The sequence below is a fragment of the Meleagris gallopavo genome, chromosome 2 (assembly GCF_000146605.3).
Source record: "Meleagris gallopavo isolate NT-WF06-2002-E0010 breed Aviagen turkey brand Nicholas breeding stock chromosome 2, Turkey_5.1, whole genome shotgun sequence".
In the NCBI taxonomy this organism is placed as follows: domain Eukaryota; kingdom Metazoa; phylum Chordata; class Aves; order Galliformes; family Phasianidae; genus Meleagris; species Meleagris gallopavo.
Window position 1 is genome coordinate 22,087,070 of NC_015012.2, and position 16,848 is coordinate 22,103,917.

The window sequence follows — 16,848 nt, forward strand, 5'->3', positions numbered from 1 at the left end:
ATTTTCCGCCCCCTTGATGGCCATCGAGAGAGGGATGGAAAAGGAGAGGAGGGAGAGTGTGTGTGTGTGTGTGTGTGAGAGAGAGAGAGTGAGGGAGAGAGGGGATGGAGAGAGTGTGTGAGGGAGAAAGAAAAATAATCTTTTCAAATCTCCTCCCTCTTTTTTTCCCCCCTCGTTTCTTTGCTTTTCTCTAAAGCTCTGTGGTCTGTGAAACACTCGTTCTTCCTCCTGCTCGGGAAAATGGAGACGTGCCGTCTCGCTGCCGGCCGCGGCGCCGAGAAGAATTTTTCTCTCCTTTTTTCCCTTTTTCCCTCCCGGCTCGATGCGTCCCTCTGCCCGGCCGCTCGCCGCCACCCTAATCCCGTCACTTCTCGCAGCTCGTGGCTCAGCTTTGCGCCTTCTGGGGATTTATTTTTCGCTCTTTTCCTCGCTTTCGGTGCCGCCACTAGATTCGATTCGTTTCGTTCGGTGCTTGCTTTGCCGTTTCCTCCAAGCCGCTCGGTGCCTGCCGCTGCCAGCCGCGATGGACACGGCGCTTTTTGGGGGTGCGCGGAGCCCCGGGCGGTAGGTCCTGCTGGGGCTGCCCTCCGCGGTGTCGTCTTTTTAAAATTTATTATTATTTTTTATTTTTTATTTTTATTTTTTTTTCAGGGAGAGAATATTGCACTGTGCCTTTTAAAATCTAACAATAAACCGTCTATTTCTGGAGCCAGCCGCTCTTTTTTTCCCTTCTGGGCAGATGCGTTTATTTGTGCGATCGGGACTGTTTTCCTTAGGACCAGTAGTGCTTTTGTAAATACTTTGTGCTCGTGGATAAAACAACCTTTGGCGGACGTAGAGGGGAGCGGGGCGATGGGTGCAGCAATGCCTCTGTTCCTCATGCGCTCCTGCTATCAGCTGCAGGGTTCTCTCACGGATAATAAAGCCATAACGCATTAATATAAAAGCGGGGCAGAGCCGTATGGCGAACGTTTAAACGTATTCGGAATTACTATTAAATATTTAACAGCGGGAGAAGGAAGGAGGTGCTGAGGCCTGTTCTGTTTCCCAGCTCCCTGCACAGCTCCGGGCTCCCTAACGCCGAGCTGAAGGGCAGAGGGCTGCCGGAGCTGCGGCCGGGCACCGCTGCCAGCCTGTGCCGAGCGACTGTGCCTGCGAGGGAGAGTAGGGCAGAGCCGGGAAGATGGCGCTGTCTGGCTTCCTGCCAGCGTTTGTTGCGCAGTTTCGCAGTGATTCTCCTCCCCCACGGGCGCCATTTTAAGGCCCTCGCTGCTGTCGCTGAGCCGGTTGGGGCGTTGCCGCCGCGCCTGTGTCGGCCGTCTGTGTAGGAAGCGTTGTCTTCCCGGGCAGACAGAAGTGCCCCTACGTATCCCAGCCGCGAGTTTTCTGCTGTGCTTGAGAAAGCGGTATACGAGGTTCCCTCTGTGCGCTGTGGGAAGAGAGGCGAGGGATTGTTGGCTGTTGTGTGCTCGGGGGGCACAAAGGAGGGCTCCTGCAGGCAGCTCCTTTCTCCTTTGTCACCCGTGTCTCTCATCTCAGAGGTCTCTGCTCCAAAGATCACCCCTTAGCTGCCTTTTGTACCTATCAAACGCGTGTTTCTTGGCACGAGGTGTGTTCAGGGCTTACAAGGAAAAAGGATTCGAAAGAACGTTCCCTTCTGTTGAGACAGAAATTATGGGATACAATTAAAGGGGCAACTCACCTTTGTTAGGTACTTAATTGCAGCATGTGAGGCGAAGTAATCATTGGTAAAGCACCTTTAATACTTGTAAAAATGTTTGCAACAATTCAAGTGCAAGTAGCTTTGGTGCGTGGGTAAACAACTCACTTCCTTGATAACAGTGTGTTTCGTTTTTGTCTGGCCTTACACCTAAATCATCCAAAGTTGTTATTATTCCTTTTTTTCAAATGTCCTGACTATGTAATATGGTTGGTGCTCGTGGTTTAACAGCAACATCTGCATACAGGAATAGCAAGGATGCTACCAGACCAACTCATGCTGAGCCCACTAAGGTGGGTGGAATGCTCGATTCTTAAATGCTTTTCTAAACATGATTTTAAAAGGACTCCCCACGGCTCTTGCTCATTTCTGAGGAAGTGGGAGGTTTTTTTTCATTTGAGGTTAAATCCTTCACGTGTTGGTCATGGAGGGTTTTACGTTGCATTTCTAGTGAAATGCACGTTGTTATTGCTTGAAATGCTCTGGAAAAAAGTTACCTGTGTATAAACTCCCTTCTGAAGTCTTGGGGACAGCTTTGTTAATGTCTCAGTTTTTTAGTGATCCACCTGCCAAAACTCTTAATAAATTACTTTAAAATGTAAGTGTGGAGTGTAGTATTCTCTCATTATTTCAGAAATCTTTAATACATGACACTGACCTGTCCTTGAAGCAATTACTTTGTATCTTTGCTAACAACCTTGGGAATAAGACAGAAGTTATTCTATTTTATTTTTTTTTAGTGCAAATATATTTTTATGCAGTAAAGCACTAAAGATTTGCTGATTTTTGTCTGGTTTTCATAATTTTTTTTAAACTAATGAGGAAATCTGATAAAATGAGTATTTTCCCAGTGTGAAAGAGATCTTGTGTACGCATACTGCGCCAACATGCTTCCATTAAAGTTAAACATATGCTTGAGTTGAAATCTTTGTCAGCTAGAAATTAGATGTATCTAAAATGAATAGGTGAAGTATATTTCTGCATACCTACTATGTTTCTTTGTCCAGATCTGAGATGAAAAGCTTTGTTTTGTTTTAAGTAGTGCTTTGTGTCCTCACCTTGCTGTGTTGATTGAGGAGTGCAGGAGCTCATGGCATTGATAGTCTGGTCCAGTTGTGCACGGTGGCTTGTTCACCAGTATGCTGCCGATACATACTGGATGTGTTTTCACTGTGTGTGGTTGCAGTATGAGTACTTGCACAATATGATATTAGAATGTTCTTGAGTTGAAAATGGAAAAGGAAGCATGTTTGTGGTCTTAGGTGTGGTCACTGCTGTGTAGTTGTACTTTTTACAGAAGCGGTTGTGCTCTATCTTACTAATTACGTGACCTTTACAGAAGTTAGTTTTTCCTGTTCTCCGACCCTGCCAGTGTCTTTTTTTTCTTTTTTTTCTCCCCCCCCCCAGTATAGTTTATATATTTAGTTATATTATGCGGTGGGGGGGAGAGGGAAAAATACAAGCAGAAGAACCAAGCCAGCTCTACTAGTATAAGCTGCATTTCCTTCAAAAACCCTTTTGTGCCCACAAAACTTAGAAATGTAGGTAAGTGCATAGTCCTGAGTTGAAGATCTTGGTAGGTGTGAGCATGTTGTTATTCTGCTTGGGCATTGCCTGCTACATAAGTCTTCAGAGTTTTGCTAGTGTAACTCCATGTCAATTTCAGGAAAAATCCTGCATAACTGCAGTTATGTTTTATGCATGATGTGGTTCTGATGGTCACTGATTGTGTCTTTTCATGCTGTGTTAGACTTACAGTAAGTCTAATGGGTAGTGTTTTTTAATGTAGATGTAGCAGTGGAGAGCAAAACTGACATCCCTCTCTAAGTAATAGATATAGTCCAGGTATAATTGCTTTTCTGATGCTGTAATTCATTCTGTCCAGACAGCTGGGATAATTTATTATAGTAGCTCTGTTTGTTGGAAATGTCCAAATAATTTTGTCAGGACGGTATCTCTGATAAAAGCAGATTTTATTCGCGATTGCAGTGGCGAGCGTCACGCAAGCAGGAGCGCGCCTATGGACACAACATGGCTGTCTTTATACCCTGTTTTCTTCCTCTTGCCTCCCCCATTCCCCTGTTTCCCCACTGGCTGGGTACTCCAAGTTCACAATCTTATCAGAAGGTTTACATTTGTTATTTACTTGTTAATTTATTTGTTATCTGGTGTCAGTCCTGTCATCTTGTTATTTCCAAGATGTCTAGGTGCTCTTCTTGTCCTATTGGTACGGTGATTTTCTTCAAAGCCTTCGTTAAACAAAGAGCACTGGGGGGGAGAGGGGGTAGGAATGATGCCAGGCCTTCCGATGTCTCTTCAGGCGCTTCCTTGGGCATGCCATGGCTTGTTCTCTGGTTTGATCTCATGCAGGATATTCTTGCACTGTGTATGACAAAATATACATATATACACCTATATACGGAGCGTGCATTCCTGGGAAGGTTCATCTAGACGATAAGTGATGTAAATTATCAGAGATCTTTCCCAAGTTAAGTAGAAGGACTCCTAAAAACTATGAGAGTGGAGATCATGAAATAAAAAAAAATATTATCCAATTCTAATGCAGAAACAACATTTGATTCCCACATGTTGGAACAGACTCCACTTCTGGTTGCAGAGTTTTTTTTTGTGGTGACATAATCTGCACAGAACAAGCATGGAGATTGTATACAGAAACAAGCATGCTTTGTTTTCTTACAGTAGAGGAAAATCTGCAAAATTCATAAACCGTACTGCAACCTGCAACTGCTTGAATTGGAAAGCTGAAATCAGCAGTGTTGGTAAAGCCCTTGTATAAATTTGGGAGTGTGAACACTGTGACCTTAACTAATATTTTTTTCAAGAAAATCTCATAATTAAATGAACTTGTGAATCTTTATTTTCTAATGTTCTTTTACCTGTTTTTTTCATTGGAAAAACTATCTGCTGTGTCTCTATTTTGATGGAGAATGGTTGAAAAATATTTGTTGAGAAAAAAATAAAAAGTAACTATTAACCAGCACATATGGACTGTCAGTTTTATTCTTTTAGCTTCTTTACTTGTAGAAGTTTTAAAATATTGCAGAGCTTCTTCTGATTTTCCTTTTGACTGAGGGAGTGTTCACCAAAAAGGAAAGAAAGAATGGGCAAATCTCTGTCAAAACTTGATACAAAAGCATTTCTGTTGTTAGTAGTATTATGGAAGGGTGGAGATGGGTATTCATTAATGCACTCCAAATTAAGTCAACTTCACTGATTGTTGTGGTAGGGGCTGATGTGTTGCCTTCTCTTGGGTGGAACTCAACGTTTCTGTAAATTTCAACTGGGTGTGGAATTTTAAGTCCTGATATTGAAGCTTGAGTTTGTTGAGATATTGTCTACCAGAAAATCTTGTTAGATTGGTAGATAGGTGACAGAATCTCCTTTAGCTTTGACAAGAACGAGACTGGCAATGTGATCAGTGTGGCCTTTGGGACAGTGTTATGAAGTGCTCTGCTAGGTTTGTTACAGGTGTCAATTTATCATATTCAAATTTCAGTTAATTTCCCAAACCTATTAACTGAAAGGAATAGAAAGCTCTGCTCAGCTTTCAATTATGGGCAGTAATGCAATGTCAACTGGTACTATCTTGGTTGTATCACACCTGTGGTAAGATATACCATAGTTTTTTGTTTTTAAAATTAATATGGTCTAGAATGGCATTGGAAAGTATTAATTTGCAGTTAATTAATAAATTGAGGAATGATTGATTCCTGATGTCGTTTCAAAATATTTTAGGAGTGTTGAGATTCCTGAAGAACTGTGCATGATGGAGAGCTTGAAGATAGAGCCCAGAACAGGCAGTGGTATGGTGATAGGGAGGTCTCTGCAGGGGAAGTGGGTTGAGCTGGGTGTTCAACCCTGTGAATCCAATGGGGTCAGTGAGCATCCTGTGCTCTAGGTTATGAGTTATTTTGGATTTTCTCTGTGGGATTTTGAGAATGAAAGCTCTCAGATTAAAATATTGTCAGGATATGGTGTTGCCATGAAAAGCTTGTAGGAAAATATTGTATTGAATAAATAAAGAATTCAATTCTGAATTTGTGTATCCAAGGGAAACGAGATTTTAGAGATCTGTGCTGAGGATTCACAAATAGTTAGAGTGCTTGACTGTGGCTGCATTAACTTTCCCTATCATATGTGCTATTAATAACTGAAGTGAACATTTCTATTTTTTATAAATAAAATATCACTGTAGTGTTTGGAAGCTTCGTACCTTAAGGTGCTTGCCAAACTCAAATTGAGACTAATTTTTTATGGTATGTTTATGGGAAATGAAATTTAAGGGATGAATGAACAGCTTATTGTAGGCTGTCTGAGCTCTAGAGTATGTTTTTATTTGCCCTTCTTTATATGGAACTGGTGTGTAACTATTATATATAGCCTACCCATCTTTTCAGGTGTTCATCACCTACCAAATCTCAGAAACTGTGAGGATGTATACTTTTGTACAGGTTACGTATTTCATATGAGGTAGTGTGTGTGCATTGTGATTGCTGCTTTTTATCTAAGTCCAGAGTAGTTCCCATTTTTGTGGTGTAGTTTTACCACAAAGAGAGGTTTTGCATTGTTCTTCTGAATGTTTGAAATTGCAGATTTCCTCCCATACTGTCACATACAGAAAGCCGTTGAGAGTACTGATACTTTAAATTCAGAATTCCACAGCTAATTTCAAGCATTGTAAGTTCATCTTAAAAGATGAAGATTTTCAATACAGAAAAAGATATTCAGTGCAGAAAATAATTCACACTTGCAAAATGCATTATGTTGTTGGGTTAGGATCCCAAATTTCTTCCTTTGTGAACTCTTTGAAGTATAGCTTTTGGTAGATTTTGCAACTGCGCAATAGTTGCTTTTCATGGATTACTCTGGAAGAGAAAATGTGAGAAATATTTACATCATAGAATACGAGCACAGCTTGGTTTGTAGGAGAGTAGCTGAGCCCTTTTATTTTGCAAAGTACACTTCAAAAGTTCATTTTTCTTTCTTCTTCTTTGTTCTAGAATGACAACTTTTTAATAGTTGTCTTCTGTGTTTTTGCCTGAGTAAAATTAGGGAGTTTTTTATTTGCAATCACTTAAAAAGAAATATTTACACTCTTTTATTGACTGATGTGTCATCGTTCTGGTGCACATAATTTTTACACTGACTGAGGGGAAGTGGAAGTACCTCAGAATAGGTGTTGTTTTTCATCTTCTGAGTAGAAGTCAACGTCTTGAAAATGAAGAGACGGATGTGATAAACAGCTTTTAAACTGGTTAACGTGCTTGCTTAGTTAAGAAAATGTGCTAAACAATCTGAAACTATTCCATTTGCAAGGAACAAGGCTGTATTAACTAGCTGAGGGTTTGGTTTGTGTTGTTATACTACTGTGCTGCAGAGAACATAGGTGAGGTTCTGCAGCCCTGGTTTTCTTCAGTGTGCACAGGGGCTGCTCTGTCAGGAGTCTGCATGACAACCAGCAGTAGGTTCGAGGTGGTAGTCTCAGCACCACAGCAAGCTGAAGTGAATACTGAATAGATGGTGCACATTACCTAATACGTGGTGAAATGGCATCATTTTTGTTTTCCTAGTTTAGAAGCATGCTGAGAAAAAACACTGGCACCATGCTTGGCAGTTGTGGTGAAAGTTTGAGTCAGGGAAGGACTTAAACTCTGGGTGTTTTGTCCCTGCAAATGATGTAGAATCAGTCTTAATGCTGCCGAGATCTTCTTCGTGTGACTTTTTTCCACTGTAATTACTGAAGTCATTGCCTTGTTTAAAACATTGATTTCCAAGTGCTACTGCTGAGTCTCAGATTCATGGGTCCGTGTGCTGCCAGTCAGGAGCTGTTACTGTGTAGTTGCATGGAAGTTGTGAGTTTACATATAAATGCATTTACTTACCAAGCTTTAGTGTTGTTCTTACCACATTTTTGAAAACTACTGCTATACACGTTGCCTTTCTGTAGTAGCCACTATTGAGTTTTTATAAGATCCAAAAATAATATTTTACTGATTCATATGTGAAGTTTCGTATGAAGTTTGTAATGAAATTATAAAGGGACACTTGAGAGGTTACCTGGTCCAGTTCCCTGCTCTAGCTTTGAAGTCAGATTCATGTGAGTTTTGAAGATAGGCAAAGACAGTCATTCCACAGCTGTTGTGCTTGAACCTTCTCGTTCATTAACTTTTTTCCTCATTTCCAGTTGAGCTTTCCATGTTGCAGGCATTGGCTCTTGCCAAAGGTAACAGGAAGACTGCAGTTAGTGCCTGCTTTAGCCTCCTGATGTCCAGACTAAGGAAACATGCTCCCCTCAGACTTCGCTAGTGCTGTGCTCTAGGTGCTTCCCAATGTTGTTTGCTCACTGCTGGACTGCTGAGTTTGTCTTAGAGTGAGTTCAAAACTGAACACAGTATTTCAGATTGGGCCTCACAAGTGCTCTTGTTGCTCTGTGGCAAGTCAAAACCAGGCCAGGAAGCTCATTCAAGCTGAAACAGATCAGTGTATTTTATCAGATCAATTTTATGTGCTAGTTGAAAGCCTGGGGCTGATGGGGGGAAGGTGGACCTGAGGGCTCGTTGTTGGTCTGTTCTGCAGTTACCTTGGACTGTTGGAAGGAAGATGGAGGCTTTCAGGCCGCTGAATTACAGTGCCTCAAAGGATTGGCCTGCATAGCTGGTAGTTCCTTGCCACCTTAATGGTTTTTGCTTTCTCTAATAATTTGTTTGGGAGTGTGCAATAAAGGGCAGCCTGGTGATTTTCCAGCAGTTAGTAGGGATTAGCTACAAATAGGCAAGTTGTCTTCTCCAGGCGCCATGAGGCATGTTTCAGGGAGTATCAATTGGGTAGTGACTTAATTAGGTGGGATTTGCACTTGGTAAGTCAGTTGGAAGCACTGGCAGGGCTCAGTTTGAAAAACTGAGTGTTTCAATTAAAATACGCTGTTGAACTGTATTGATGATAATGATCTATGTTAGGGTACTGTGTGGCAGCTGCCTATGAGGCTGTGCAGACGTTTCCCCCAGCTGTCTGTCTCACTGGGGCACCCTGCTAGGCCCTGCCAGGTCTCATGCCCCCGCCCATGGCCTAAGGCCCCAGCCAGCTGACCCAAAGCCAGAAATAAGCCTGTGCCAGTGGTCTCCACACGTTTCAATCACTCCCAATATATGTATGTTTATTTATAAATTATATGCACGGACTGCTGAGGTTCTAATGTTTTCCTCTAATGTGTCCCTTGGGTTGCACACATGGAGCTTGGCAGGCTGCTGGTCTGGGCTGTGCAGCTCTCATCCTCTAGTTCTCACTCACTGTGTTATATTTTCATGCTGTCTTGGTAGTGTGGGTTGTACACATTTCATACATCAGTAATTTTGTCCACTGTGTTAACAAATACTGGTGAGGACTAGTTACACACTAAATTTATGTAGCTTGGGTATAAAAAGACAAAAAGGATAGCTGGAAAGAAAAAGCAGTAAGCTTTTCTACTGTTTACGCTGTAAAAAGCACATTAAGGAAATTTCATAGGATAGGCTGTTACAATTTTACATGATAATTTTTGTCAAGATCGTGTGCGTTGTCCCTTTTCTAAAGAAAGACCAAAGGGATGGCTGTACAATTATTTAACTTGATTGTGCCCCTGTTCTGTTGCTGTCCTGAAATTAGCAGAACACAAATGATCATTGAAAATTGGCGTCAGTTAAAAGGAATTAGATGTGCAGTTACGTGGTTCAGGTAGACCTTGGGTACACATCGTGAAATGCAAACAGAATTTATTCTAAATAGGAAGTGAGCTCATGTGGCTTGGTTATGAACTTGACTTTTCCCTCACAGACCACATACCTGTGAGTGGTGTTCCAACTGCATGTTGGTCCTGCGGTATTTCACAGACACGCTACCATCCTGCATCACATCAGTGCGGTGTTACACAACCCTTGCTGGGGGGATGTTGAGGTGGTAGTGATGGTTGGTTTTTTTGTTTATTTGTGGTTTTCAAGGTGTTGAGAACGCAGCAAGCTCTTCAACTGAATGCTGCTGTAAGGATTCTGCTGAGTGATGGCAAGAATTTTGTTAGAGCATGATAGGTGTGCTTCTGGGAGGACTGGTAGCTAATCATGGAGTTTACAAAAATGTATCTGTTTCCTTCATTTTTGTCTATATTGTCTTGTAGACTGGTAGGAACTTACTGTAAGTTGGGTAGATTTTTCTTGTGTATTGAGTGAGGAAAAACATAGAAATACACTTTTCTAATCAGGTGAGCTGTATGCTTAGCAGTAGGGCTGAATAGTAGAAAGTATGTATTACTGTTAAGATTTTTTCTCCTTATCATTTTCTTGTAATTTTTTTTTCCTCTTGCAATTTTTATAAATGTGAGTTTTTAAGAGTTTGGTCAACTTAGCAAATACATCTCATTTGTGCTAGTAGTTATAATACCCATTGGAATAGTGGTTGAACAAAGTTCTGTGTGGTTACTTGGAATTTCCCACAATGGTAAGCCTTTATTGTATGGTTGCATAGAATGTTTGGTTTGGTGAAATGAAGGAGTTTTACTGATTTCAAGTAGCAGTGTTAGTGTTACCATAGTGATATGGAATGGGATTTTTAAAAGTAGGCGTGCAGTGTGGAAAAAAAAAAAATCCTGTTTTTATTTTTATTTTTCTCCTTCTCCCTTCGTTTAGCTAGGAGTCTTTGGAACCTGCTTTTGAGAGCTGAATATGCTGCATAAGGAAATAATAGCTTCCTGTAAGAAGTGTTAACAGTGCTATTAAAGCAGAATGCTAATCACTTACTGATTTGTTCTTGCTAATGCACATCTGCATTTAAATTCAGCCACATTATAAAATGTCTTATAGTTTGCTTAGCATTCAGTTGCAAGACCAGCATTTATGCTGCTGGTTTGCAGCAGCAAGCAGATGTGCTACTGAATCATGGGCAAGAGTATTTTTCTTAAAATGCAGAGTCAGCTCATGATTGCTGATTTTTTGTCTAATGTTTCAAGTCGTTGGCTGTAGGCACGGTCTGCTTTCCTGTTCTGTTGGAGCAGAGATAGTGAGGCATCCTTGCAGTAACCAATCCTCTGCTGCATGTTGTCAGTCAATAAGCGTGGGGCTGCACAGCATAAGGGCTGGGGTATTTTCTGTTAGTATGAGCTAGAAGCTAGCTTCAAAATCACTGAGGAATAGAAAGAGATTACAGAATTGGGGCAGTTGAGGTGGAAAGGACTCTGGGAATGCCTTGTCCAATGTCCTGCTGGCAGGAGTGCCAGCCAAGGCAGGCTGCACAGGGCTGCATCATCAGGGTTGTATTTGTTCTGAGACAAATACTCCACAGCCTCATTGGGCAGTCTGCACCACTGTTTGACAGCCTCACAGGAAAATAATTTTTTCTTAAGTTTAAACAGAAACATGTTGTATCCCTTGCCTCTTTTGCTGGATACCACTGACGAAAATTTGGCTGTCTTCCTTATGTCCTTCCATCAGGCATTTCTACCCACTGCTAAGATCGCCCCCGAGCCTTCTGTTCTTTTGATGGAACAGTCCCAGTGCTTTCAGCCTCCTGTGAGACAGGTCCCTTCATTTCAATCACTGTGAACAGTCATGAGAGCCCACAGAATGATGTGTGTAGAGCTGGTCGGGGGTTATGTTTTGACATAAGAGATTGGCTTCAATCTATTTTAATCTAACTAGAATTATAAATTTCAGTGTTAAATATGGTGGCAAAGTTTTAAGGGGAGCTGAGAAAAACACAGGCATGGCAGGAATCAGTTTGATTTGATTATATGATATTGTGTGGATGATGTTGGATAACTGAATGGAATGCCAAGGTATAAAGAGGTATAGGAGATGCTATCATCAGTTGATTAGCTGGGATCTCTGCAGGGAGTAAGGGAAGATAAAGAGATTGTGAGAGTTACCGACAGGAAGTGGAGAAGATGTTACAGTCTTTGAGATTTGGAGAGTTACAGTAAATGGGAGAGCCAGGGTCATGCAGATGGAAGCTTCAAAGGAGCAGCAATCAGGAAAAATGAGGGAGCGTATCTGTTACAGGTTACTAATCTGATTAATCAGTGAGTACAAGAGTTGGTGACTGGGATGCTGTGAGACTAAAAATGCTCTATGCCACAGTGGATGCCTATGTTCAGTTTGACTCATGCAAATGAATTGCCCACCTGTTTTTAAAGGGATTCTTAGAACTCTGTACTATTAATTGCAAGTTTGTGTAAGTACACTCTTGAGTGCTGTTAAGGAGAAACGGAAATTGGGTGTATTGTGACTAGCAATAGCTGAGCATTATTAAAAAAAAAAAAAGTAACAACTGCAATAAAATGAAAAATCCCAAAATAATGGTATTGCATGGAGTTTTGTAGATCATGACGTGTGACTGAATTTGATTTTGAAAGAAACTTATTGAGTTTGTGTAGATCTCTGTAGAATATGCTTGTCAATACTTAACAACTCCGGCAACAATAAATGTCTGTCAACTCCCATAAACTCTTTGATAAAAACCATTGAGATATTGTAAAATATTTTTGGTGTTGAAAGTAATATGTTCTCTGGTGTGTGCTGAATATCTATCCTCTGCCTTTTCCTTCTAGTTGTCATGGATGATGACGATGATGAATCCTGTCTCCTTGATCTTATTGGGTAAGTTTTGCCTGTGTAATTCTTCAGGAAGGTTGGGTATCATATCAATACTAAGTGACTTGCAAATAAGATGAGTAGCTATGCTATGTTGAAATGAAATGAAGCTGTGCTTCCCTTCATGGAGGTGTATGTATAATATGACCTTCAGTCCCACTTCATGCTAGATGACACTCCACTTGTTGGGGTTATTCTCAAGAGCAGCTAAGGAATGAATGGGCGTGGAAGCTGAAGTCTCTTTTCAGTTAATGGTAATGCAGGGTCATTGCAGAAGCACACTAGTAGGGATGTTGTTACAGACTTCATTGCAGAGAACTGTTTTTTAGGGGTTTTAAAAAAAAAAAAAGCTTTTTGAGTGGTGGAGCTGGAAACTTTCTTGACAGTCTTTGTATTTTAAAGAGAAAAGTAAGATTATGTAATTTTCTTAAAGAAAAACAAACAAAATCCTTAATTTCTACTAGTAACTTGTGTTTGCATAAAAATACTAGAAGTGCTACCTGGTACTGTAATGTATCCACAACAAACAAGGATTTGTTACCGTTTTGCTCAAAAAGTGCTGATTTTAATCAAGTTGGGTATTTTGCTTTTTTTTGAAATATAAATTACAGATTTATTTGCAGTAAGATCTTCCATATAAGTATCTCATAATACAATAGCTAGATTACTGCAATGCAAGATTTTTGTCAGTTGTATAAATGGCAGGTTAACTTTGCTTGGCTGACATTCACATCAAGTATTTGAGAACAGGTAATGTGCTGTAATACATTTAAAACATGAGAGGAAACATCTCATATGTGGTACTTTTGTTCAAACTCTATGAAATATTAGTATGGCATTGGTTATGTAGCAGGTATTAAAATGTGGCATCTATTTCATACAAGTTTTTTTTTTTAATACTGTGTTACATGTAGTAGATAAATAGGTTTTCCACATTTCTTATGCATTGAAGACTTCCTGCAAAACCAGTGAGAACTTGAGAAAAAACAAAATGCTATCGCAATGGCTTCTGTAATTTAGGGATTACTCTGTGGATGCTACAACAAAATGTTGGCTGGAGTGGATCACAGTTACGTTCTGTGTCGTGTACTCTGCGAGATTATTGACTGTAGCTGAAATGAAAAATGAAAAGTCATCCTGCTTTAATATGAAGATGGTAATTGGCTGCATTGGATAATTAAGTACTGAGCCGTGAGTGTGAATCATGAGGATCCTGGTACAAATTCACACGTGGTCCAGAAAATGAAGTGCTCTCTGTCTATATGAGCGTTTGAAAAATTACAGCATTTTTCCTGGTGCTCACAGCAATTACTGTTGTAAGCATCTAGAAGAATGGACAGCAGCATCTTTGGTTTTTGGTAAGTGCCTTCTAAAATTCCTTTGTTATTAAAGCCATTATTGAAGGTGATGAAATATTCTCCCTTTTTAATTGTGTGTTTCATGACTTAAATCCAGTGAGCGAAGTTACTATTAAATGGCTTGATAATGTATCAGTAAAATAAGTGTGACAGACCTTGTGATCTCATACAGTGATCTTTCTCCTGAATTCTTGGAACTTCTACTATGAAAATGATTTTTTTGCTTGCAACGTATGTAGCTACTTGTGTGTTGTAAATGTAATTGTACCACAAAGTCTCTGACAAATGCTGCCTTTTTAACACCTACTTGATAAACACATGAATGCAGTATTTTTTTCCCAAATAAGAGATGTGTTTCTGTGCTTTTAGAAGACTGTTAAGCCTGATATATTAACTTGTTTCCTTTTTATTTTCTAGGATGATGGAGAGAGGAGAGATGGTTTGAATTAACTTCTTTTTTCAACAAGGATCTCCTGTTTCTCAATTTTATTTATTTTTATTATTATTGTTTTTAATTAATAAAGATGTTTTGAAGTTAAAAGACTCCATGTCACTTTGCTCTTTAGGCTAATGGACATGTTGGGAAATGATTTGTAATAATTTATAATAAAATAATCACTAGTAGCACATTCTTAATGCTTTTTATGAGGTCTACATGTGCAATTATATTTAGGTATTTTAAAATTATTCGAATTTCCAACACTTGTTCTGTCAGACCATGTTTTAAATCTGAGTTCTGTTCAGTGATAGTGCCAGGTTTGTGAAATGCACTGAAATTGTGTTTTGTAACACTTATTCCGTTATCTGTATGGTTGATTTCACTTGGTGCAGCTTTTTACTCTGGCAGAAAAACACAAGCTTTTTCTTAATGTGTCAGAAAACACATTTGAAGATTTGACCTGGTAAAAAAAACCTTGACTTAAACAGTAGCTGAGCAGGTATAATAATTAATCTCAGTAGAGGAGATGGTGGCTGTTTTAGTTCTCATGTTACTTGGTTGCAGTATTTTCTTTAGGTTTTGTAGATTGTGAAATGTTGTGTTTTGAGAGAAGGAAAGTAATGCCCTCATGAAAAGAACGGTGTAACTCAGATTTTGTGATTAACGTGGTCAGTTGTTTGAAATGTCTTTGTGCAATGACAGTAAATCTGATCAGTATCTGCAAATCATTCTGATAAAGAAACAAGGAGCCTCAAATGGTATACTTTGAAGTTTACACTGGGGTCAGTGAAACAAACCTGATGTGTGTGAGTTAAGTGTGTCTGACTCAGTTAAATTCACCTCATTAGCAGAAAGAGTTACCTAAGTAGTAACTTTTTGCTTTTTTTTTTTTTTAAGGGTACCCGCAGGCACTGAATTATTTTCTGCATGGACCTAGTAGTAAATCTGTAAGTAGCACTTCCTGTGTGTGAGACATACAAAACCTTTACTGTCTTGTTTCTAAACATGATTTTGTTTTTTACCAGAGCAACGAAGACTTGACAAATGCAGAATATTCTGTAGCCAACTCAAATTCCATTTTCGCCAACTCCAGTGTAAGTAGTCAGGAGAGAAATCTTGCTTTTGAACCTGCATGCTTTTGTTGCAGCTTTATTTTGCTCTTAAAAAAGTGAATTAAGTGAATTTGGGCTTTGACCTTTTTCACTTGAAAATTTTGAATGTTCTCATAGAACCACCTCATGCTGCTCAAGTATTTCTATTGGGTTTTCAGTAGTGACTGAATCAAAAGACATTAGCACTACTGGGCCGTTTTTTTGCAAATTTTCAAAAGCCACTTGCTGAGCAGTGAAAATGTTCTCCACTGTCACTATTCAGTGAATTGGGCATGTAAGTTTATTGATTGTAGATGTGGTAGATCTGTTCTACGTCTGATGTATTATTTCTACATCAAAATGTATTATTTATACATTTTCCGTGAATTGTAGGATATTTTTGTACCTTATTTCTAGGTAAAATCTGAGCTAGCAATTATGAAGTTTAATTCATGTTATTTTTTTGTTCTTTACACTGAGTAGCTAGCTGGAGATGTTTTCTTCCTGTAATTTCAGTGTTAGGGAATTCACTTGAAATTCATTAGGTGTTGTAAGTAGTCATAGAATTATATCTCCTAGAATGGCGTGGATTGGAGATGACCTTAAAGATCACCAAGTTCCAACCCCCCAGTATTCTTTTTCTGCTAGGAGTGCTGCTGCACTGGATCAAGCGATGTTGTGGGCTTCATGTACCTTGAGATACGGCCAAGGCTGATCTGATCTAGTGTTGGCAGTAGACTTCCTTTGAATGGGAGGCTGGACTAGGTGGTTTCCTTCTAACCCATATTTCTTTTATTTCATTAGTTGATTATTGTTGTTGCTGTTTCTTTGTTTTATTATGACTTACTCATCCCCACTTTCAGCTTTTTTAACATACACAGTATGATTTTCTTGTTAATTGCTCTTTCTGTTATGCTGTGGCATCCTAAGAAAGATGAGGCTGTGGGGGAAAAAAGATAATATATGACCTATATGTGCCATAGCGTAGACTTTCTAGTTGTTCTTTGCTGACATTTTTCTGATAGGCACGAAAAGATGGGCAGAAGTTGGGGTAATTCTTGGTGTATTTCAGAAGCTGAGATTTTTGGTAGTAATTATGAGTGGGATTTGTATTCTGGTTACCTCTTGTGCCTTTGCAAGGCACTTTTTCGTCCATCCTCACGATCAAGTCATTTTTCACTCAACTCAGCACATGGTTTCTACCCAAGGAGGGGAGAAAAGATGGTGTTGGTATTCCATACAAATCCCACTGGTGGTTGGCTTCAAAGGCCCTGCATGTAACTTAAGGCACCTGAAAAGTTGAATATTTCTGACTTCCTGTTGTCACTAAAATTCTTGCATATACTGAAGATTCTGGTTTTGTATGCATTCAGAATTGCTACGATGAAGTAGGATTGACTGTGTTGATGCCCATGTAACGCCTTTCAGTTGCAGAATTTACAAATTCGGTGTCAAGGGTTCAGTGCCCCAGCTGGTAAGCATGCACAGCCAGCACCTAACACAAACAAGATGAAATTCATGGTGACTTTATGGAGAGAAGGCAGTGTCTGCATTTTTTTTTCGTTATAACTTACGTATAGCATACATTATTACGAAGTTATTACGA

The 16,848-nt window shown here is 39.7% G+C and overlaps 1 protein-coding gene across 2 annotated transcripts in view; it reads left to right on the top strand.

Annotated features, from left to right (window-relative positions):
• The first annotated feature begins 6 nt into the window (after positions 1 to 6).
• Positions 7 to 16,848, top strand: part of BICRAL (BRD4 interacting chromatin remodeling complex associated protein like) — a 30,808-nt gene continuing 13,966 nt past the window's right edge. Inside the window, exons 1-4 of one of the 2 annotated variants that reach the window (XM_031552376.1) lie at positions 7 to 564; positions 12,312 to 12,360; positions 15,049 to 15,098; positions 15,177 to 15,245. In XM_031552376.1, coding sequence (XP_031408236.1) covers positions 241 to 564; positions 12,312 to 12,360; positions 15,049 to 15,098; positions 15,177 to 15,245 — 492 coding nt within the window. In that variant the 5' untranslated portion in view covers positions 7 to 240. Of the gene's footprint in view, positions 565 to 1,422; positions 2,014 to 12,311; positions 12,361 to 15,048; positions 15,099 to 15,176; positions 15,246 to 16,848 lie in introns of those variants that run through there. The other variant, XM_031552377.1, reaches the window with a different exon arrangement.